Below are 23,735 nucleotides of genomic sequence, written 5' to 3' on the forward strand. Positions count from 1 at the left end.
CAGGGAGCGGGCGAGGAGCATCGTGCGGGACCGGGCGGAGGGCGAGCACTGCCCGCCCCGGAACCGCGCTCCGCTTCCGGCCCCGGCGGGCCCCGCGCGGGCCCCGCGGCCGAGGGTTCGAGTCCCGGCCCCGGTGAGACCCCGGGTTCGAGTCCCGATCCCGGCAAAACGGAGTGTGCCAACGGGGTGTCTTGGTTCCTGGGATCCCTGACAATGGAATGGGCAGGGATGGCACGGACACAGCACCCGTACAAGTCCCTAATCGGCTGAACTCACAAAGAGATCTTTAGGAATGTGGGAGACATGAACAGGTTTTATCCCAGACATCATCCCACTCCTAATCAGAACTGCCAATGTTCCAGCCAGAGCGTGGCGGTCTCCTCAGAAAAAGAAAAAATGAATGGCTGAATGGTTTTTGTGTATTTTAGAGGAAACAGTGACTAAGGCAGCATTTCCTGGCACCAAGCCTTCCCTTTGTCCAAAAGCTGGCACTAGTGCCCACTGTGGAGGAGGAGCACAGAAGGCTCATTTGCTGCTCACTGCAAGGCAGGAGAAGGAGAGCATCTGTCCCATCTCCATCAAATGGATACCACCCCATCAAAGGACCAGAATTTTAACTCTTAATTCTAACAGGAGTCTGAGCACTGCAGATGTAAATGGCAGAGCCCATTCTGCACAAGAAGCACAGATTCACTGTGCTACCTTCACATCTTTAAGCCATGACTGCTGACAATGAACACACTCTCACGAGACCCATAAACACCAGGACTGCTCCTACCACCATTTGTTCTGTGCCTCACAAACCAACACGCAGGATTCGCATTTTCACCATCACTTCTTTATTCCGCAAAAAACATATAAACCCGATCTAAATAAATACCCATCCCGTTCCTTAAGGTTATAAAAAAACACGGTTATTTTTAAAAAATGCAATGAATATGTAAGTCTTTCAAGGCCTAGCTGTCCCACGTGGCTCAGCTGCTGGCCGTGCGGAGTTTCCTGCGGAAGAAGTCGGGCGCGGCCTCGTGCAGCCACTGCGCGTCCACCAGGCACAGGTCGCGCATGTAGCAGCGGTTGGTGCGCAGCAGCGCGTTGTACACCACGCAGGCAGGCTTGCACTGGAACAGCACCGAGGAGGGGTGGATGGCCACCGCCTGGTGAGACTCCACCGTGCTGTAGGAGCCGTCCGGCCGCAGCTCGGCCGCGTTCATGAACAGGCTGTGGGCCAGGCAGCGCCGCACGCTGGCCGTGTCCCCGCGGCAGGACTCGAGGGGCATCGACAGCTGGGGACACAAGAGTGAGCAAGAACGACCTGCACACATACTGTGGTGGCAGCTCTCTGGTCAGAGAGAGAGAAAGCTAGATAAGCTTTCCCATGAGTCAGCTTCTCCCATGAGAAGCTTTAGGGAGGTGGAGAGAAAGATTCTAAACAATCTGCACCTGGTGTTTTGTAATAAGCTGTTTTGCCTGTGAGGTTGTTTACAAATGGGTGTCTTGTTAATTAGCCAGTCATGTGAAATGTATTGATTAAATGACCAATCAGGTCCACCTGTATCGACCAGTGTATAAAAGAAGCTATTTCAGTGAAGCTGGGGCTTCTAGCCTATAAGCCTTCTGACCTAGAGTCTGTGTCACTCATTACCCAGTCCTGACCCTCACAGTGACACCATTTCACTTCAGAAATCCTGGAGGGTTTTCCTGTGTCAGAATGCTGGGGGACCACTGGGAATTCAGCTTAAGTGGATGCCAGGCTAAGCCAGACTAAGAGCCAACAGAAAGGATTGTCACTCTCCTTCTGGAAGGGAGTTTAAGGCCAGCCAGCATTCACAAATGATGCCCCAGAGGGTGGCTCCCCTGTCACTACACACTGCCAGGGGTTCAGAGGCAGCTCCCACGCTGTGCCCAGCAGGAACAGCGCTGAGGGGAAGCTGCTGCTACACTGAATGCCTGATCCATGGAGAAGCCAGCCAGCACAGGCTGATAACACTGTGGCACACACAGCACAGTCCCACCTGCATTAGAGCAGGAAAAACCCCTAGGAAAACTTGTCCTTTCCCTGAGAAGTCTTCTCAGAGGTTCCCAGTTCTCCTTGACCCACGAAGCCCTGCGGCTTTAAGATTTTGGGATGCTACTGTACAGTCAGGAATTTTAGCCAGCTGTTTACAGGAGACTGAAAACAATCCCCCATTTTCTCACTTGGGACTTGGTGCATAGTAACATCATTTTGGGGACAAACAGGAAAATACCAACAAGTGAAACAGAGAAATAGAATATGGAGGTAAGTTACCTTTAAACAAATGTCCCTGAGCTGAGCTCTGACTTCTGCCATCAGCTTCATGTTCCTGCCATTGATGAAGTTCTCTCTGCACCATCCCTGCAGCAGGATAGGAGGAGTTAGAAGGGGATTTTTCTTCACCCCATGAGCATGACAACCTTTGGATACTACGAAAGGCAGAATCCCCCCTACAATCTGCCTCAGAGAAAACATGCTGACCCCTTCCCTGGTCATATTTCTACCCCCCTTTACTCCACTATGTCTAGATTCTCTCCCACACTGCTCAGAAACAGCAGGTGGTGGTTCTTTTCCCACTCAGAGCTGCCCTGCAAGGCCACCACGAGCTTCAGAACAGCACTTGATATCCTGCAGGGGGTGAAAACAAATCAGGTAAGAATGACAGGTGCTTCAAGGAATGGGGTGCATGAGTCCACAGGTCTACAAATCAATATGAGGGGTAGGATAAATCCAGATCTGCTTTTAAATATGCTCAATGGTTTTCCAATGAATCCTGTCACAGAGCATGTCCAGATATTTATCAAGTCTCAACACTCTCCCAGTCCCTTCTGTTTCCAGCTGGACCCAGGGAAGGAAAAGCCTTGGCTGTGATTACAGAACTGGCCCCACAAAGCTTTGCCAGAGCTATCTGTACAAACCTTTGTTACAGAACTTCCTCCAATCCCACAGTTGTAAAGCATGGGCCCTCTTTTCTCTCAGCTCTGGAGGATGCCTGTGGCACCAGCCAAAGAAGATGCAGGTGTCACTCTGCTCTCTGCTAAAATCTCCTCACCCCATGAGCTCAGACAGCACTGGCAGCTCAGATCACCCCACCTTGTGCCCGTTGACGTTCTTGTAGGCCCTGTACACGTTGAGCAGGGTCAGATGATCCCCCTCACTGGAGATGAATTTCTTCCTGACAGCCTGCACCTCATCCCGCTGGGCAGGGGGGTTGTGGAGGACACTGTCCACTGATAACAGCGCCACGATGGTCAGGATCTCCTCTGCACAGTGGAACTTGGGCGACAGGAGGATGGCCTGCACAGACACAACAAAACCCATCTTTGGCCGACCAAATCCACTGCAGCTGGGCAGATCTTTCTGCTCCCTGACAGCCCAGGAAATGGACCAAACATTGTTTAGGACAATCTCAAACATCTGGGCCTAGGAACAGCTGTAAATCCTCCGAGGGGCTCACCAAGCACCTGTAACAGCACCTGCCAAGCTCCTCCCTGAGACTGCCCAGTGCACAACCAGCACAAACACAGTGACTGAAACCAACTACAGCAACAGACATCTCATGGACCTGCTAAACAATCCTGAAAATGGCAAGCAAATCTGCCTGTTCACCTTCAGAGGTGCCAGAGTAAAGAAATTATTTTTTAAAAAACTTCCCTGAATTTAACAACAAATGACAAGCAATCCATCAAAAGGGCTGTAAATTATGCACATTAATGTACAACAAATATACCAGTACAGCTGCAAACACCCCAAATTTCTCACCTTGTTTAAGGAGTTTCAAAGAGAAACATCAATGGTACAGAGATGAGTACGTGATATTAAAAATGTTAATTTTTCTGCAGTTTTTACCTTGGAGAACTTTGGATCTAGTGGAAAGGCTGCCATTTTCTTTCCCAGGGGGGTCAGGACAAGCTGACCTTCCTTTTGGGTCACAGCTCCCAGCAGGTCCAGCTGATCAATTGCTGCTTGGATAGCATCTGCCAAAACAAGGACATTGAGGACACTGTGAGGCCTCCTGCCTCCCACTGAGGGATGTGAAGATCAGCTGGTTCCATCACTGCCTCCCTCCCCTGGCCAGAGGGACAAGTACTTTCCATTTACAGAAATCAGGGTCCCAAAATGTGGTTTATCCTCCTCTATCCAGGAGAACAAACACCTTTCCCCATTTACTCCAGCTTCCCTTAGCAGTCAGGGCACACCTTCATGTTGTGTTGTTGTGACACCCTATGGCCCAAGACTGCTCCCTGCTCTTTTTCCCCAAGGCTGCCTTTGTAGCCACTTACCAGGAGATGGTTTGGACATGAAGTCAAATGTGAGCACATTGGGAATTTTTAGGGCCAGGAGCTGAAGCACCACACTGGCCAGGTTACACCTGCATAGGCAGAAAAAACAACTGAGATCTTCTTTTATTTTGTTCTTTTTTCATAGAAGCTAAGAGTCTCAGGCAGTGCTGCAGCTTGACACACAGAAGTCTGATGCTGCTGGTGAAGCCTTACTTCCTAAATCAGGAAGAGGCAAGTCCATAACCTGGAGGACAGTCAGAACTATTGCTTTATATGTTTGGAGACTCAGTGCCCAACTGTCCACCCTGAGGAAACATTTCCCAGTTTTTCTATTTAGTCCCCACACTCTCATTTTTCTCAAGTCACCCTGCCAGCCCCAAGACCCAGTTTTGCTGCTCAGTTCTTCCCACAGCTCCAGCTGTAAAAGAGGTGATGGCTCTGTCCTCACCTCTGTATCTCAGGTGTTGTCATTTCCTCAAACCTCTCGAAGTCCTCCTCGGTGTAGAGCCGGTAGCAGATCCCGCTCTCCTGTCTGCCTGCTCTGCCCGTGCGCTGCCAAGCCTGGGCCTTGGACACCTGCTGCACTGCCAGCACCTCCAGGCCAGTTTCTGGGCATGGAAAAGCATCACTCAGTCAGTGCCTGAGGAAGGCACAGCTTGAGAAAATACAGAGGATTAGCAGTAAGAATTCCCAGGGTTTGCCATTCAAATCTGGCTCAGAGCTCACTTGGCTCAGCACTGCGAAGCACAGTGAACTATCCCATGCTGTGTACATGAAGAGAAGATTCACATTTGACAGATTTTTACCACCTCATGGCTGTTACTCAAAACAACCCACAAAAACACCACCAAACCCCACACCCCAAACCTGGGACATTAATTTAAACAGCACGGAGGGTGTTTGAAATCCTCTTTCAGTGGGGCTTACGGCCTCCAGCAACTTCTACAAACCCAAACCCAATCTTGGCCCTGTTCCTCTTCAGAATTCCTCACCAGGGCTGTACTTCTTGGCTTTGACCATGCCTGTGTCCACAACGAATTTTATGCCAGCAATAGTGATGGAGGTTTCTGCAATGTTGGTGGAGAGGATCACTTTGCGACAGCCCTGCGAGGAAGCAAAATCAAACCCAGGCCAAGGCCACCTCAGAGCAGCTGCAACACAGAAATTCTGCTGCTTTTGGCCAGTGTGGGCCAAGCCCTGCCCCACACTGTGAGCACAAACTGTGCTTGCTGTGCCAGCTCTCAGAAACTAAGGCAATCTTCAGTTCCTAATCAGTATCTAAAACATTCTTCTGCATTTGCAACAAAATACACCACCAGAACAGCTGTTCTCAATACATCTTTCAACAATTTTGGTTTCACTTCAGGCACAACATTTGTGTTCTTATTTATCTCTTGAGTAGGTAAAAAAGAGCCTGAGGCAGCATGAATTCTTTTCCTTATGGCCCTGACAAACATTCTCAAGTTTTCAGCTTACTCAGTATTTCCACCATTAGCTGTTGTAGCTTTTTTGTAACATGGAGAAAAAATTCCTATGAAATGGAAGAAATTTAAATTCCTGTGCCTTCTAACCCTTCCTTCTTTTTATGATCCCATGTGACTTACTGAATGCATCTGTTAAAACCATCACATTTGCAGTGTATTATATCTCTGGAACCACTCAGCCTGAGCCAACAGAGACTATTGATTCCTATCAGTACACACCGCTTCAGCCCCTTAAAGCCCACATGTTTCACCCAAAGACTCTTTGAAGTAAAACCCCTCCCATTCCCTCACCTCAGGGGTAGGTTTGAAGGCACGGAGTTGTTGGGAGTGGGGCAGAGAAGCATAAAGGGGCAGCACTGTCATCCGTGGGCAGCCCTCGGGGAGATGCTGGGCAACATCTCGACAGGTTTTGGTCATTGCTTCAATTTCTTCCTGACCAGTCAGGAACACCAGGATGTCCTGGCACGCAGGAGCTTCCTAGAGGCAGAGGAAAAATAAGTTAGGAGGGTTTGGATAGAAAAGGAGAACTGAGATTGGTAATGAGATGTGGCTCTGGCAGCAAGTCACTGAAGCAGGCTAAGAAGAAAGAGAAGACACACATGTGGTGCAAGGATGCAACAGCCAGAATTCCCAATGGGTTCACCAGAGTCAAAGAGTAAATCACATTTTGAGGGATTGAGTGTTAAAAGGACGGAAGAATTGCTGTGTCCTCAAATAACTCCAGGTCAGGCAGAGAGAGCCAGCAAGCACCCAGGTACAGAGAACTCAGGTGAGGAGAACATTCAGGTTTTAGGCACGAGTTGACATTATACAGCTTTGCTTGGCAGTCTCCCCTCACCTCCAGCCTGGACATACAGGTCCCAAATCCCAACAGCAGCAGCAACTTCAAAGCAGTAAATTCAATGTTTAATGAAACAACACAATCCAGGTGTCTAGCCTGCACAAAACACCAACCCCTGGCCCCAGAGGGACACAAACCTGGAGAGACCCTCATACCTGGTGGATTTGGAAGATGGACACCAGTGCTGCCTGCAGGTAGTCACTCTGCCTCTCCTTGGTGTAGAAGATGTCAATGGGATGCTGCCGGCCCTCCAGATAGATGACAGGAGCTCCATTGAAGTACTGGGAGAACAGGTCAACATCCATCGTGGCTGACATGACAATCACCTTCAGGGGGAGCACAGCACGGGTCAGCACTGCAGCTTCCACCCAGCTGGACACCAACCAGCCAAAAGTCAGCTTCTGGGTCCTGAGAACCATGCTCAGAACAGCTCATAGGCTTTGGGACAGAAGAGAGTGATTTCCCCTCGTTAAAGGGGAAATCAGCTTTTTACCACAAGCAGAAAACACTGGTGTGACAGAATGGGCTGGTGTGTGGAATGAGACCATGCAAGGCCCCTGCCAGGCCCCTCAAGCAAAGCCAACGTGCTTTCACACCAATTCCTGACATCTCCACCCATCCCATGTGCAGTGCCCTACTTGGGAATTATCATGTTCCATCAGCCAGAGCTCCTGCACCTGAAGTGATCTCAGCACTGTGTCTAGTCCAAAGGTCATACCCAAGGGGCTTTTGTGGAAAAAAGGGATCATGGTGGTATCAGATACCTTGGTCAGAGGTGTCATATCAGGCCCACACATCATAAGTCAGACACCCTTAACTACTGAGATTTAAAGTGACTTTTTAGGAACAAAAAAATGGTCAAAGCTGATATTCCAAACCCTTTGGAAGGCCCCAGGAGATGCCCACAGCACTCAGAGCCCAGCCCCACCCCACCCTTCACTGCCATCCTGGATGAACACACTTTTAGTGGCCGCAGGCCTCGTTCCTTTCGCTTCTTTTGAGCAGCTTTGACCACTCCAAAGAGCACATCAGTGTGGATGGTCCTCTCGTGGGCCTCGTCCAGGATAACCACGCTGTACTTGTGCAGCAGGGGGTCCCCGATGGCCTCGCGCAGCAGCATCCCGTCCGTCAGGAACCGCATCCTGGTCTCGGCACACGAGCAGTCATCGAAGCGCACGGTGTAGCCAACCTGGGGGAGGCAGCACGGGCACACAGACTGGCATTTCCCACTGAGCCAACCTGGGGGAGGCAGCACGGGCACACAGACTGGCATTTCCCACTGAGCCAACCTGGGGGAGGCAGCACGGGCACACAGACTGGCATTTCCACTGCCATCGTGCCACCAGGAAGGGCTACAAAGCCCCTGGTCACTGCACTGGACAGAGCCAACCAGAAGCTCATGGAAGCTCTGGAAAGCAGAGCAGTTTATCTGCTATCTGTGAGCAGTTCCTCTTCCAAATGTAGCAAGGCACACAAATGATACTCCCAACATCTCTAGTTGGCTTCTTCCTAACTAGAAGTTCATCATAAATGCCGCCCTAAGTTCATCTTCCTTCCTTCCCTCCCTCCCGTCCTCGAAATGATTCCAGGCTCTCCAAGGATTTTATGCAGAAGTCTTTCTCCTCTGCCTTTCTCCCCCAGACCTGCACTAATTCAGCTCTCTGCTCTCCCTGACAGTGATTTCTGACACAGGGAGCAATGGAAGAGAGCACAGTATTTTTTTTCTTTTATTAATGAATCGGTATTTTTGCAAATGGAACAACCCAGCTCAAGAGGTATAATGCCACAGGGACAGGCCATGCCCACCCTGTCGTGGGACAGGTAAAGAGCAATTTTTGTCCATTCATTTAATTACAAAATCAGAGAATATCCTGAACTGGAAGGAACACATGGATCATCCAGTCCAGCCCCTGGCCGTGCACAGACAGCCCAACAATCCCTCCCTGGGCATTCCAAACTCTCCTGGAGCTCTGGCATCCTCAGGGCTGTGCCCATTCCCTGGGGAGCCTGGGCAGTGCCAGCACCCTCCAGGGGAAATATCTTTCCCTGATATCTAACCAAGACCTCCCCAGACACAGCTCCAGCTGTTCCCTCAGGTCCTGTCCCTGGCCACAGAGCAGAAATTGGAGCTGTCCCTCAGGAGGAAGCTGCAGACCTTGGTGAGGTTTGAGCAAATTCTCCACCTCTCCAGCTGAACAGACCAAGTGCTCTCAGCCATTCCTATTATGTGGCCCCTCCTGACCCCTCACCATCTTCATGCTGCTCCTTTGAGCACTCCCTGACAGCTTTTACATCCTTGTTACATTGTGGCACCCAAAACTAATTATGAAATTAAGATTATTCCCCCTGTGGCTGGTTATTATCCTACCCATTGCAGCCTGACAGGGCCCCATCCCCAGAGCAGCCCCAAACCAAAATCAATGTGCAGATAACCTACCAGCTTCCCCAGCTCTGTCCTCTTCTCCTCAGCAACTCTGGCAGCCAGGGTGACAGCTGCCACCCTGCGGGGCTGGGTCACAGCGATGACACCGGGGTGGCCGATCCCCACCTCGTACAGGTACTGAGGGAGCTGGGTGGTCTTCCCCGAGCCTGTTTCTCCTAAGGAATATCAAGGGAATAGAGTTTCCCACCACACTTTTATAGCGTTGTCAAACTCGGTTTTTCATGTTAACTTTTAGCCCTGTTTGAGGACGGGGAAGCCGAAGACAGAGAGGGAAAGTCCCACCACAAGGCAGGTCAGAGATGGCACCCAACGCCCTCCTCTTGCTCTGCAGAGCTCCAGCCACACTCTGGTTCAGAAACCTACTCCAGCCTTTCTGCACGTGAAGTGTCTGTGTGTGACACTAACAGGAGAGACATACAAAGCATTTTTCACTTAGTTACAATAAATGCTGAACCTTTAGAGTACCAGGTGGGAAGTTGTATATCTGCAGCTCCTGGAAGTCTAACAAAAAGCTTTTTCGTTTGCACTCACAGAAAGCATAACAAAATCAGTGAAAACCCCTTAAAAAGTGAGGAGAGTCTTCAGAAGAGGAGAGCTTGGCCGTGTGGCTTTGACTGAACTCCAGGCAGACAGCGAAAGGAGAGGGAAATACTTTCGCCTTCTCCACAAAAACCAAGTCCCGACTGCCAAAGCACAGAAGTCACTCCCTGCTCACCACACTTCAGACTTACACCCAAACCGTTTCCGGGCAGCTTTCCCAGCCCAGCCCGCTCCGTGGGACAGCGGCCCTTGTCCCGGCACTCACCGATGAGGACGGCGGTGTCGAGGCGGCGCAGCCGGGCCAGCAGCGGCCCGCGGGCTCCGGAGATGGGCAGGCAGCGGCGCTGCACGTGTGCGGGCGGCGCGGCGCTCTGGGGCTGCGTGCCGGGGGACGCCGCCTTGAACCGCTTGGCCGGAGGCCCCTCTCTGTCCTGAGCCATCGCCCCTCGCGGTCCTGGCCCGCTCCGTCCCGCCGGGGCTGTCCCGGGCTCCGGCCGCGCCGCACGGGCTCCCTGGCGCAGCGATGACGCCAACCCGCGACGCTGCGCGAAGCATCCTGGGAGTTGTAGTCCCGCGGATGCCGCCGCCATTTGCAGCGCTGCCGGCTCCGGGCGCCCCTCGGGGCCGGGGAGACTGGGAAAAATCGGGAGCCCCAAAGGGCAGCAAAACGCAGCCAAGGAGGGCAGAGAGCCGGCTGCGGGCAGCGCAGGGACATGCTCCCACTCAGGACTTGTGCCAGTAACAAGCTACGGAGGGGTTCTCAAACACTGAACTAAAAAGGACACACAAAAATCCATTCTTGCTCTCCAGAAGCACTAGAAGACTGTTCTAGAAACAATCAAAACTGCCTCAAAAACAGACCAAAAACCTGTAAAACCCCTCAAAGCTCCCGCAAGTTTTTATAACCTTTAACAGATAAAAATGTAGACACACATTACCTCACACATTTTATCAGAATCTAACACACTGCCTGTGGACCAAGCATTTCCCCTGAGATCCCCACACATTTCTCTCCTGGAGTATAAATTTAAAAAACCTAAAACCTGTAGCAAGTTTTTAAAAACAAAATCTGAGACTAAATGAGATAATGACATGTCATGGGCAAGCCCATCCTCTAAAATGCAGAATGAAGATGCAGCTCTAACTCCTTTTATTTATTATGATATAATCAATAAAACCCCACCCAACACCTTCTATGGCGATTTAAGAACAACTGACCACCATGAGCTGAACTGAGCTCCAAATTCCTATGTGGCTGCTCAGAGATATTTATAACCAATGTGGCTTTAAGCTAAACGCCACTCAGTCTCACTGGCCTGTGCTGGAAACAACAAACTGCATCCACAGACACGGATTTCACATCCTGAGCAGACAATGCTGCATCCTGCACTTCTGAGACACTTGTGGGAAAAGCTGCAGGTTCTCTGTCTCTTCAAGGACTTGCTTTTTCCAGCCCCTGCTGCCTCAAGACTACAGGATGATACAGAGGATTAACCAAAAAGGATCCACAAGACATTTTATTCAACTCATCATTTTTGAGTCCTCACTCCAGACAAGTTTCCTTCTCTAGTGCTGCAGGTCATCCAGTAACAGCAGAGGGCACACGGGGGTGGATTCTGCAGGCAGACCTATTTAACCACCAGTGTGAAAACTGGGCACCTGAACACACAGTCCTTGGGGGAAAAAACCACCAAAATGTAGCCTCAGCCTGCAGAACATTCCAAAAACCCAAGTGGCAGAGTGAAAAGCTGCATGTTGTGTTCCCTGCAGTTCAAAGATGACTGGAGACAGCAGCACCTCAGATTAAACAACCTTTTGCCATTGAAATAGTGACATAGCCTTTCAATCATCTTGCAGTTGTTTTATCCAAGAATAAAAAAAATTGAGTTAAATCCCAAAAAGTCGGGTTTGTCCCCTGTAAAGTTTCCCATAGAGTTTCATGTATCAAATAACTTGAAAAAAAATGCTTTAGAAATCACTTTAAACAAGTACTTGTGTGGCCTTGTTAACTGAAGTTAACAGGAAACAGTTTCCAGTTTTAAATTTTTGGCTCCACTGGATTTAGATGATGTCCAGCACGAGTTCCCTGCTTGGGAAGGGTGCTGGGAGTGCCTCGGGTGAGACTGCCATTTCATAAAGTGCTTGTGTTCCAAACCCTAGAGCTGTCAGAGTCCTCTCTGTGCTGGGAAGGAGAGTCCCCTGGGGCTGGAGCCAGGCCAGTCTCTCCCAGGGGAGCTGGGACAGGCCCAGGCCCTGATTATCCCCCCAGGCGCTGCCCCTCTCCCCAGGCAAAGCCCCCCGGCCGCTCCTCTGGCAAGGGGTTGTAGTTGGGGTCATCCTCTGGCGTGTCAAAGATTGCTTTCCTGCAAAACACAAAGCATGGTTATCCTCCACACACAGCTTTCACATGCTGCACGTGGAACAGTGTCCTCCCTCAAGAACAGCTTGCCCAGGCAGTGGGATTCATGTTCTCCACTTTGGAGCCACCAGGAAGACAACCTCAAATCAAGACTGATGAAGTTATGCTTCTCCTATTTATGTATAAATATTCTATGCCAGACATCTTCAAGACAGTCTTATGAGTCTGTGAAAAACAAGATCAAGACAGCTCACACGCTGCACAGTGTCCTCCCGCAAGAACAGCTTGCGCAGGCAATGGGATTCATGCTCTCCAATTTGGAGCCACCAGGAAGGAGATCCCAAATCAAGACTGACGAGGTTCATCCTCTGATATTTATGTATAAATATTCTATGCCAGACATCTTCAGGGTAGTCTTATGATTGTGTGGAAAACAACCATCAGAGGTGTTCTGGGAGAGCACCACAGGGGATTAGAGCATCCACACAAGAGGGAACTGAGTGGGAGCACCACAACTCAATACTATAAACACTGAAGGATATTTTTTCCCCAAAATTGTGACGTGAGGATGACTTAAAGAAGAAAAAAACCATTACATATATGTAATACCTCAGCCACTGTTCACACTCAGCAGGGGACACAGTTTTGATGCTGTCAACAAAGCCTGACAAGCATTACCAGAGAAACCAAATGTAAAATCCTTTAGCTCTTCTCCCAATTAAGTTGGTTCCCATTTCAACAAATTCCAGCTCCTTGTTTGAACACGAGTTCAATAAAAAGCAAGAAGAGGCACCCCCCAATTCTGTCTCTGCTCAAATGATGTGACTGAATTGCAAACAGTTTTCCAAACAAGCAATTTTTCCATATCTTTTCCAAAGCAGACACCAATACTCACAGGACAGACGGTGTTCTCAGGAGCCTCCCACCACCAGGCTGATTGGGAAAGACATCCTCTAAGAAAAAATATATATGCCCAACAGCAATGCCTGGTATAGAAAGAAAACCAAAAGGTGATTTTTCAGTAGTTCTCCTTTACAACTCCCAAATGCTTTACACTAGAGTTTTCAGAAAAACAACATACATTGGTTCCTTCACAGAAAATCTGATGATATAGAAACACAAAACCCAAGGAAGAAAGCTAACAGCAAGTAAAAAGCTTAATTTATACTACAGGATATTAATATTGGGAAAACATCTTGTCATTAGTGAAAATACTGATGATTTGGCTCTATTACAGTTGAATAAAATAGTAATATAAAGTATTTTAGTTCAGTAGACTGATGCTACAGTCAGATGGTACATCAGGGCTGATTCCAAGCAATAAAAAGCCAAAACATCAAAAGCTCTTTCCATCCTTATCACAGCACAAAACATGCTAAAATGGCTAGAAATCAGAAAAGCCTAAAAATATAAATATAAAATAATAAATCAATCAGAAGAACTAACACCAAGCACTAGTTAGCCCTTGGATTTGTTCCCATTTTCTCTTTCACGTAAAACACGAGGAGGAACAGAACCTCATGAGATTGTTGCCATTGCTCACCCAGGAGATCCACAATGATGGAGTTCCCCAAAAGCAGAGAAAAGCCCATCAATACCCAGGGCAGAAACGGGGCTTGGAAGATGAGGAGCCCGAAGAAGTTCATGCGGACGTAGGGGTTCCTGCGGCTCCAGACGTACACCAGCATGATGGTGAACGCCTGCCCCAGGAACACCAGGTTCACAAACAGCCCAAAAAGCTGCCATGGCTCGTTAAGGAAACTCTTGTGAGGTCAGGAATTTCACAGCTTAATTTGTAATCCCGTGTTTTCCACACAGCTGGGAACTCCACTTTCCCAGGTGTGAGTACGTCAAACTACTGTCCATCAATCCAACAGCTGCGGCAGGATTCGGGGCACCTGCAGCATGAATAATCTCATTAAAGCAGAATTTAATTCTTCACAGACAACCTGAGCATGATCTCACCCCTGAACAGACCCCTGATAACCTCATTTCCACAATCAAGCAGAAAAAAACCTAAAAAATCAGCAACAATCCCAAAGCATTCAAAACCACCTTAACAAATATCGGTACTCCTTGTGCAACAAACTACATCAAGGTAACAGAAACAACACGGTTTCAGCTCTCCTTCACACTTCTGCATGTTTACTAAAGGAGCTTGGAGTTAAAACAGAAAGGATACAGTCATTAAAAGTCCTCCAAAAAGGAACATAAATACAAAATCTGCCGTGCGACCCCGGAAAGAGCCTTCCTCGAGCATGCGGCAGTAGCGGTATCTGAGGCCAAGGTCAGGAAAACTCCATTGCAAGCGAGTTTAGAGACACATCCAAGCAGAAAATTATTCAATTCTACATCAGATCAAAAGTGTTTTGTCAATTTGCTGCATCACTCGGCTCTTGCTGGATACTTCAGCACAGAGGGTGACCCAGGAGACAAAATGTTACCTGGAATTTTCTCCTGCAACACCAACCCGAAGGATCAGGCTGGTACAAATTTTTAACACCAAAAAATTAACTGGCAAAACTCTTGACCACTTAAAAAGGAGACCCCAGCCCTTGAAGCCCATTCATGACAGCAGTGAAGTTGGCACTGCTGAATTCCCAGGAACTCAGCCTCTCCTGTGTGCAGGTACAGCACCATTCCTGCCCTCTGGAGCTCTGCTTGCCAAGGGAACCAACACAACTTGGTGAAGGATACAAAAAGATCATGTTAAATAAAAAATTAAAGCCAACTGGTCCAAAGAACAAGTAGTTTGTGATTAACCTCCATATCTGGAAATAAGACAAATACAAGGACTTTAAACATGACAGCTTATTTTTATTGTCTAAGTAGATAAGTAACAACGAAACCAAAATCTCCTTTACAGAAAATGAAACTATGCCTATTTTAAGGCATAGTGGTCTGCACTCTGCCTCCAGTAGCTGTGTAAAAAGTGTATTTTTAAAAAGTGTATTTTTAACACAAAAAGTACACTGTTTTGAGAAGACAAACACTTAAAGTCTGCAGCACATTCTAAAATCTCCAGTGCTTCAGAACACACTTACTTGAAAGTGCTTAAATATTAACTCAGGGTTGAAATACAGCTGGAAGGGCGTGATAAGTTCTAATTGCTGAAAAAGAAGAAAACATTTTGAAAGGATCAATACGAGAAACGTGCGAATATTAGGAAGAAGAAAAAATACACACCCACAACAGCAACCCATTCCTGTGTGCCAAAAAGAGCCCAGCAAGTCACACCAGCACTGTGAGTTTTCTGGCAAGCGGGAGCCTCAATACAACAACCCTCTGGGCTGTTGTTGTTAATTCGTGCTTTGCTCCTCCGCGGGGCCTGTTCCGGGATTCCCCTCGCCCAGGGGTCTCGGGGCTCCAGCCCCGGCGGTGCCCGAGGGCTCCCCTTCCGCGGCCGCCGCGCGCCCGCCCCGCTCCCAGCTCCCGTCCGGCCTCCCTCCCTCCCGGGCCGCCACTGACCACGGCGGCGGTGGTGAGGACGCAGGCGGTGGTGTAGGCCCGGGTCACGGGCGGCACCTGCAGGTACTCCTGCCGGAACGTCTGGTACGCCATCTTGGCGGCCCCGGCCCGCCCGCCTCCGCCACCGCCCGACGCTCCGCGCTCCCATTGGCTGAATCGCAACGCCGTCCCTCCTCTCTGCGCTCTCATTGGTCGACTGCCCAGCTCGCACTCCGGCGCCGCACTCCCATTGGTAGTCTTGCAGTGCCCGCCCACCACCCCTCGCTGTCATTGGCAGAGAGGCCGCTCTCGGCCCGCCCACCGAGGGACGGAGCGCTCGGTGATTGGGCGGGAGCGTGCCCTGGCGGGCGCTGATTGGCTGCGGGCGGGGCGCCCTGAGGCGGCTCTCGAGCGAGCGGGAAAGCGGCGGCGGCGGTACCGCCGGGTCTCGGAACCGTCCTCGGGCAGCGGCCCCGGCCCCGCGCTCGGCCCGCGAACGCCAGCGGCAGGAGCGGCCCCGCTGCCTGCCTCGGGTAACGCCGGGGAGCCCCGTGAGACCCGCCTCCCCCTCGCGGCCCGGCCGCCCCGGCCCCCCGCCGCCATGTCGGTGGATCCCATGGCCTACGAGACGCAGTTCTTCGGGTTCACGCCGCAGACGTGCATGCTGCGCGTGTACATCGCCTTCCAGGACTACCTGTTCGAAACGATGCTGGTGGTGGAGGGCGTGATGCTGAAGAAGCTGGGCGGCATTCCCGGCTGCAAAATCAGCCCTTCCCAGATTCGGAAATGCACCGAGAAATTCCTGCTCTTCCTGAAGGAGCACTTCGATAAACTGTTCTCTACAATGGAAGAAATACTGCTGCAGCTGGTGCTGAACATCCCTAAGAACGTGCTGCTGCCCGAGGACAGGGTGAAGGAGCAGTATCCCTACAGCCAGGAGGAATTCCAGGCACTGCAGGATGAGCTGCAGCAGCTGCAGCAGCAGTGCAGGGCAGAGGTGGCAATGGAGCAGGCGCTGCAAGCAGAGCTGGAGGAGCAGAACGTTGTCAAGGCCGAGCTGGAGAAGATTTTGCAGTGCTTTGATGGGCTTGAGAACATCTGCAGGGAGCACGGGGCCGGCAACTTCAAGGAAAGCTTTGCCCTCCTGACACAGAGCTCTAAGAAATTGCAGGATGTGCTGAAAGATGTTGAGGAGAAGAGCAAAAAAATGGAGCAGTATGATCAGTTAATGTAATGGAAATTCTGCGAAGGCAACAGATGCCATACAGAGAGCTTGCTTAAAATGACAGGGGCTTATCTTCCCCTTGCTGCATTCGTCCTGCCACGATTTGGTCTAAAAGCTGTTGAACTGTGCCAGTCTGCACCTCCCTAAGGCAGGAAGGGGAGAAAGCTGGTAAAACCTAAGTCCAGTTGTTAACTTCCTAAGTTTTTGGTTGCACAACAGGCGTTTGAATACACTGAATGTTGCCTTTGAACACAATGTAGCACTTGCCCGTTTTAAGAGTTATGAAAACAAAGCCTCCTTAAGACCTGTAGGATGTGTAGGTGGTTTCCAGCCTGATGTCAGCGAGGCCACGGGGACTCTGCAGGTTGCCAAGGAGCTGCCTGGCCATGGCCACGGTGCCTTTCTCTGTGTTTGGGAAGCCAGCAGGAGGGATTTCAGGGAGAAGGATGACTCTGATGCTGTCAACAAGGTTCTGATGAGATCTGTTGGCATCAAACCAAATTTCAGCCCAGTTTCTGGAATCTCAGGGTTCCTCACCACTCCACCTGTGCCTGTGTTTCTCTCATCCCAGAGCAGAAACCTCTGGAGGAAATGAGTAATTCCATCACTTTGTCCTACTTCACCTTATGTTGCTTTATATACATATATATATTTGTTTGGGGTTTTTTTGTTACCCAGTGTCCATTTTCTGCCAAACAAAGTTTCTTTTATTAACATTTAATCAGATTTTCCTGTGAAAATGTTATATTGATAAGCTCTTGTGTTTTAATTAAACTTATTCTCTCTGTACTTAATTCAAAATCCCTGACAATCTGTGCATCTTTCCAAAGCAGTTTTTTAATCTCCTGTTTAGTCCTATCATTAAATATCAATATTAATTTCTACTTTACTGGCATAGAGGTTTAAAAATCGTTAACCCTGTGAATAATTTAGAGGTTATTGCAATAAAAAAGTGTATTGAAAACATAAAACGCAGTTCGGAATTCTTTCTTCCCTGGATTGAGAAGGGTAAGATGTGAAAAGTGTCACTGGGCAGCAGAGGGCAGCAGCAGCCCGGGCCAGGGATCTGCTCCACGGGAGGCTGGTCTCTTTTTGCAGCACAGTGTGACTTTCCTGGACATCAAGAATTATTGTGTTTCCTCAGGTGAATCCGTTGTTTTATCCTCAGAAAATAGGAGACACTTTTCCTGGGTGTTCCATGCCTGGAGTGACCACACACAGATTGGCAGAAAGCTGGACCCTACTGAGTTTGTACACCCCAACAATGTATTTTCCCTCAGAAAGGAATTATTCTCATTCTCACAGGTTTCTCCTCTCCCAGCCAGAGAGAGACAATTTCACTGCCAGGCCAGGGTTCCTCCCAGCACATCCTTCCCAGCTGCAGTGCTGGGTGAGGGGAATGCTGGGCACGGTGGTTGTGCTGGGCTGTGCCTGGCCCACTCCCTGACCCCTGGCATTTTGATGTCCTGCTGTGTCACCAACCAGGGAAATGTGTCCACAGCTAAATCTGGGATTGACCATCCCACCCTCCTGGTGTGGATTTAACCCATGCTGCCCTCGGGCCTCCTGTGATCGTCCCTACCTGCTCTCAGAAATGCCATACTCCCGCACACACTCCCAGCACTGCAGTCACCATAATCAAATATTGTACAATAAATTACATCCTGATGCTCCAGAGAGCAGTGCCCTTGGGCAGGGAGCTGTGGCAGCTCATGGAATCTCAGAATTCTTTGGGCTGGAAAAGTCCAGCAGTTCCCCAGCACTCACCTGTCCTCGAGTGCCACATCCACAGCAACTGGATCCAATGGCATTGGTGAGGCATTCCCAACTCCAAATCATGTCCATGAGTTTGTGGAGTCTCTGGAGATTCAGAGCCTCGTGAGCAGCTTGACATACCCTGACTCCATCCCCAGTGGCCTCTCCATCTGTCCTTGTCCCACTCTCCCCAGGCTCTCATTGCTCCCAGAGGCAGATCCAGAGTGTCCATGGCCGTGGTCCCATTGGTGACAAGGCAGGCACAGACAGGGTAGCACCAGGCTAATGCAGGAGCAGGACCTGGGACTGGCTTGGAAAGGAGGAGAACTTCCAGGTGGGTGATTTTAATGCTCATTTTCTCCCAATACTTGCATGAAGCTGGAATATTCAGAGCCCCAGGCTGGGAGTGAGGTACTTCATAATACCCAATGTAAAAACTGCAACCAGCTGTTGATAAAACATTTCCAAGAGCCTTTTTCAGGAGAAAGAGCCTTATGTCAAGCACTTGGTGCAATGAACACCCCAGCAGCAGAGCTGAGGTCTGAGGGGAACAAAGCCACTGGTTTTCCTGCCAGGATAATGCCCTCCTACCCTGGGACATGCAGGAGCCCTGAGGATCCATGAGGCTGAGGATGCCCTGGCAGCTGGATGCTCCATCAGAGAGAGAATGGCTTCAAGCCCCTCTACAGTTCCTGGGACTATCAGACTTCCAGCAAAACTCACCCCTGGGAATAAAAACATGTTCTGGCTGTGAGGAGGAGGAGTGCAGACAGATTTGCAGGCCCTGTGCATGGAGAGGGGTCAGGGGAAGCGGGGAAGACACTGGCTCTGTGTCCCAGGGATGATGGTTTGCCCTGCAAACCCCCAGGGGTTCAGGTCCCTGTATAAGGAGAAAACGGAAAATTTAATCTAAGAAATTTTTGGCAGCATTCACAGGCAGCTGGAGCAGTGTAGCCCTGCTTGACTTAGACACTGAATAATGGTGTAATTAGCAGCCGTTAATGAACCCACACCTGGCAAAATGCCAGGGGAGGGAGGGGGTTACCATATGCCTCCTCATTAAAAGCATTAATTACAGGCAGGAAATGCTGGTGGCAGCCACAAGCTTTAATCACTTCACCTCAAGCTGGTGGTGGGTCAGCTCCTGCCTTTGCTGTCCCATGGTGGCTCAGGGCTCCCATCCTGGTCCACATCCCACAGCAAGGCTGAAGGGACAAACAGGGCAGGGAAAAAGATACTTATTCACTCTAATAATGAAAAAAAACTCCTGTTGTGGCAAAAAAAATTTCTTCCACAGGGATTTTTGCTGGCACAAACTGAGCAAGAGCAACTCCCATCCTTAGAACAACCCTGTGGAAACTCCAAATAAAAAATAACAGAGATGGACAGAGAGACAGCCAGAGACAGCCCTGTGAGTTATTCCAGCTGGTGTATGCAGCAGCCCTTCCCTAATGTGTTTGCCCATCATGCACCATAAAATGGGATGGGAGTGAGCATTCTGAGTGCTCACTGGGATTTCTGGAGAGCTGCCCCGGTGCTGCCTCCCCTGCACCCCAGCCCTGGCAATAAAATAAATGGGGCACGGAAAATGGGCATTCAGCTCCCATTAGTGGCTAAACATTGATTTACTCAAGCAAAGAAACTCGGTCAGGGCTTGGCTGCTGGTGGCTCCTGGCCGTGTTTGTGGGACATCCCTGGAAACTGCTAGAAAAGAGCATGGTAAATGACTTTTTCCTACTCAAAGAGAAGAAAATGGAAAACCTGGAAATGTTTGGCAACAAAGGAATCACTTTCACATATGAGAGGGTTTTCTCCCCCCCTAATAAAACTGTAAGAGAGAGGGAATGTGATTAAAAATAAAAAACTATGTCCCTCACACAGCTCTGCATGGCTTTGGATGCTTCCCTGGCTGTTCATCCTGCTCTGCATCCATCTCACCCTGCTGCAGTTGGGTTTGGGTTGGAAGGGACCTTAACTCTGTTCCCTGCCATGAGCAGAGCACCGTTTACTAGACTAGGTTGTGACAAAATCATTGTAGGAGATTAATTTCAGCTTGAAGAGGAATAAAAAGAAAATAAACAAACCAAACTAGAAAACAAACAAACTAGAAAAATAACATTGAAGTGAGATGGAGCCTTTGGAGGTCAGTCCTCTGGATGGATTCTGCCAGGTGGTGATGCCCCAAAACTGAACACTTTGAACCCAATGGTCACAGCTATGACCCCTCTGCTTGGGGTCTGACTCTGTAGCTCTGATTAATTTTGTCCCCTGCCCTGGGCAGCCACGGCTTCCAGTGCTGGGCTGCTGGGGATTCCATTACCCCTGATTTCCCCACAGAAAGGAAATTCACCTGCTGCTTTGTCTCCTTATCCCTCCTAGGCTCTTATTACTCCCACTTACACAATTCAGAATATTATTCCCTCCTGTCACCTTAATTTCTAATAATTAGTATTTGGTGTAACACTGCAGCAGGCAGCATCTCTTAATGAATATTATAATAGGCACTAAATTATAATTTACTGCTCTAGAAATCCATTTTGATACATAGCCCACTTACAAGAAAATTAGGGGAAGCAGATTTCAAGCCATTTACCTGGCTGGATCCAAACCCAAGTTGAGTCCCCAGCAAAATCCTAAATGACCATGAGCTCCAGGGGCATTTAGTGGTGTGGGACATGTCACTGACCATGTCATGTCATGTGCCATGGTGGCAGCAATGTGACCTCACCAGGACACTGCATTCTCAGGGAATCAGCAATTCTGCTTCCAGTGTTTTATTTGCTCCCTGACAAAATACGGGGGTATGAATCCATCTGGAGTGGGCAACAGCATTAATCCAGGAAGAGAGCTTGTGCAGTAAGGAACCCTCAGTGTCCCCATCTCCAACCTCAGCCTCTGCCAGTCCCTCCTATGTTCCCTTCCTTTTGTGGTGGTGGTTGCAGGAATTTATTTATCCATCAATTAACAGGTAGGTTTGGCACTGACAGCTATTGGGGCCTGTGTTTGAGCAGAACACTGAGTCCCAGAGTGGTTTGGGTTGGGAGGGACTTTAAGCTCATCTTGTTTCACCCTGTCATGGGTAGGGACAGCTTCCACAATCCCAGGATGATCCAAGCCCCATCCAACCTGGCCTTGGACAGGGATGGGGCAGCCACAGCTGCTCTGGGACACCAGTGCCAGGGACTCCCCACCCTCACAGGGAAGAAATCGGATCCCAGGCATTGTATAATACAGAAACAATGAAGGAGGATTTCTTTGGGGTCTTTATTGAGAAATATGAGAAAAGTCTGGTAAAGAATCATGGGGGTCAGAGTGATCTTCACTGCACATGATAGGCATGTGTGGATGAAATAATTCTATTGCATGTCCTGGCCAGAATGAAGGGATGCCTGCTTCTCTGACACTGAAAGATGTTGCTGGAGAGTTTCTGTTTTTCCTGCAGTTTTGGTGACACACAGACTCCAATGCCATGCTCATGGGTTGCACCCAAAGACTGCCCTCTTGGGAACAGAGCCAGAGACCTCCATCTTGATTTACTGCTACAGAAACATAAATAAAAGAAAATAAGAAAGGAAAAAGGAAAAATAATTAAAAAGGAAAAATATAAACTCTCTCTGCTTCTCCCTTCTGAAGGGGGTGGGGGCGGGGGTGTCTCCATTCTCCTCTTTCCTAGGGGCATCTGGATGGTCTCCATCCTCAACTGCCCTATGGGGGACCAGGGAGCCTTTGTACACTCTCCCCTTTCAGGTGGTTTGGGGATCTCTATCCCCTCCATTTGTCCTTAATTTTGGCCACAGCATCCTGGGATCCATGGATAGGGAGCTGGCAGCTCCAGGACACTTGCTGCTGGAACATTTGCACCTGGGAGCATCTTGGAGAGGGCTGGGCTCCCCTTTTTACTTCCAGGCATCCTGGCCATCTGCATCCTCAGGAATGAGCAACTTCTGCAGATAGCTGTGGCTCTGAGGGAGCAGGCAGTCCTGTCCAAAGGGCTTCCTCCATCTCTAGTCCAGCAGCTCTCAGGAAGGCACTGGGAGTGGTGGAGAATCTCATCATGAGTAACCCAACTGTGGAGATCTTCCTCTTGTCCTGCTCCTCCCTTGCCTGCTCAAGAGCATGAGCTGGACATGGGAGAACATGCCTTTGCTGCTGAAGGATCTAATCCAGCACAACACCAAGGCCCTACTCCTATGGCACAGCAGAATTTTCCTCAGAGCCATGGACTGGAAATTGGCAGCAAAAGGATATTTCTTCCATGGACATATTCTTCTAGGATTGCTGTACTCCCAAGGGCTAGGTTCACTTTGCTTTCAGGCATTTCCTGGCCATCTCCATGCTCAAGGAACAGCAAGTCTTCCTGGCAATGGTGCCTAGAGGGAGCAGGCAGCCCTGACCTAAGGGCTTCCTAGGTCTGCATACTGACAGAAAAACCTCACTACATGGAGGAGAGGCATCAAAGCCTTGACAAGGGCTGGAGGGAACACTCTGATTACCCCTTTTCCCAAGAGGTTTCTTTAGCTGAAGCTGCTACCAAGGACCAGACTTGACAGCCCGCAATGGGTTGGTGGCTGGTTTATTTTCCCGGCCCTCAGTCCTGCCTGGGACTCGGTCACTGGGTGCTGCAGGGGCTCCAGCCAGGCATCAGAGGCTCCCGCCGCACAGCCAAGGGTGGCGCCAGATCTCCTCCAGCGCCGGCCGGTCCGCGGGGTGCTTGGCCAAACACCAGCGGATCAGATGGCGGCACTCTGGGGAGAGAAGGCACAAAGCGCCGGTCACTGGCAGAAGGCTCCTGGCCGGCTGCTCCCGGCGCCCGCAGAACCCGGGCCACGCTGCCAGTGCTCAGAGCCGCCCTTTGCGGCACAGCGGCACGGCAGGACACGGCCACCTCCTTCAGCCAAGCGTGCCACAGCCAGCCCCTCGCGGGCCACCTCCTGCGGCCGGCCCTTGAGGGCGCATCGAGCTCCCGCCGAGCTGCGTGAGGGCCGGGCCGGGCTGCGCGCTGCCATCTGCCAAAGCCCGCCTGCTGGAGGCTGGTACCCACCTGGAGAGACCTGCTGCCCGAAGAAGAGCTGGCCCCCCACGATGTCATGGTCGTCCTGGAAGGGCAGGTAGCCGCAGACCATGACATAGAGCAGCACACCCAGGGACCAGATGGTCGCCGCATGGCCGTGGTAGCAGCCCAGGCAGATCCACTCGGGCGGGCTGTACATGTGTGTGCCTAGGGGAGACAGGCGGTGCTGCTGGGAATGCCCCTCACGAGCCCCATGGGAGCCGCAGACGGCTCCTCAGAAGATCTCACCTTCTACTAGGGCCTTCCTGCTAGTCGGTGGCTGTCTCGGAGCAGC

At 50.2% G+C, this 23,735-nt stretch overlaps 3 protein-coding genes across 4 annotated transcripts; 1 reads left to right on the top strand and 2 right to left on the bottom strand.

The window, feature by feature from the left end:
• Positions 1-824: 824 nt before the first annotated feature.
• Positions 825-10,971, bottom strand: DHX33 (DEAH-box helicase 33). Its single transcript, XM_041482394.1, has 12 exons — positions 9,870-10,971; positions 9,059-9,219; positions 7,583-7,810; positions 6,777-6,947; positions 6,072-6,257; positions 5,289-5,400; positions 4,745-4,904; positions 4,297-4,385; positions 3,863-3,990; positions 3,107-3,310; positions 2,288-2,374; positions 825-1,283 (listed from the first exon to the last, which is right to left on the bottom strand). Exons 1-12 carry the CDS (start codon positions 10,192-10,194, stop codon positions 975-977), a joined length of 2,160 nt encoding a protein of 719 aa, XP_041338328.1. The 5' UTR covers positions 10,195-10,971; the 3' UTR covers positions 825-974.
• A 136-nt stretch (positions 10,972-11,107) lies between these two features.
• Positions 11,108-15,558, bottom strand: DERL2 (derlin 2). 2 transcript variants are annotated; one of them, XM_041482395.1, is made up of 7 exons: positions 15,432-15,558; positions 15,008-15,073; positions 14,661-14,734; positions 14,146-14,239; positions 13,507-13,702; positions 12,859-12,949; positions 11,108-11,967 (listed from the first exon to the last, which is right to left on the bottom strand). In XM_041482395.1, the coding sequence occupies exons 1-7, from the start codon at positions 15,522-15,524 to the stop codon at positions 11,862-11,864; spliced, it is 720 nt and encodes a 239-aa protein (XP_041338329.1). In that variant the 5' UTR covers positions 15,525-15,558; the 3' UTR covers positions 11,108-11,861. The 2 variants fall into 2 exon arrangements, 1 of the variants encoding a protein (XP_041338329.1); XR_005956359.1 differs by lacking the exons at positions 13,507-13,702; positions 14,146-14,239; positions 14,661-14,734.
• Positions 15,559-15,769: 211 nt separating this feature from the next.
• MIS12 (MIS12 kinetochore complex component) lies at positions 15,770-17,594 on the top strand. Its single transcript, XM_041482889.1, has one exon. It carries the CDS (start codon positions 16,012-16,014, stop codon positions 16,642-16,644), a length of 633 nt encoding a protein of 210 aa, XP_041338823.1. The 5' UTR covers positions 15,770-16,011; the 3' UTR covers positions 16,645-17,594.
• Positions 17,595-23,735: the final 6,141 nt, after the last annotated feature.

Source organism: Pyrgilauda ruficollis, unplaced genomic scaffold (genome assembly GCF_017590135.1).
Source record: "Pyrgilauda ruficollis isolate IOZ18807 unplaced genomic scaffold, ASM1759013v1 scaffold59, whole genome shotgun sequence".
NCBI classification, from domain to species: domain Eukaryota; kingdom Metazoa; phylum Chordata; class Aves; order Passeriformes; family Passeridae; genus Pyrgilauda; species Pyrgilauda ruficollis.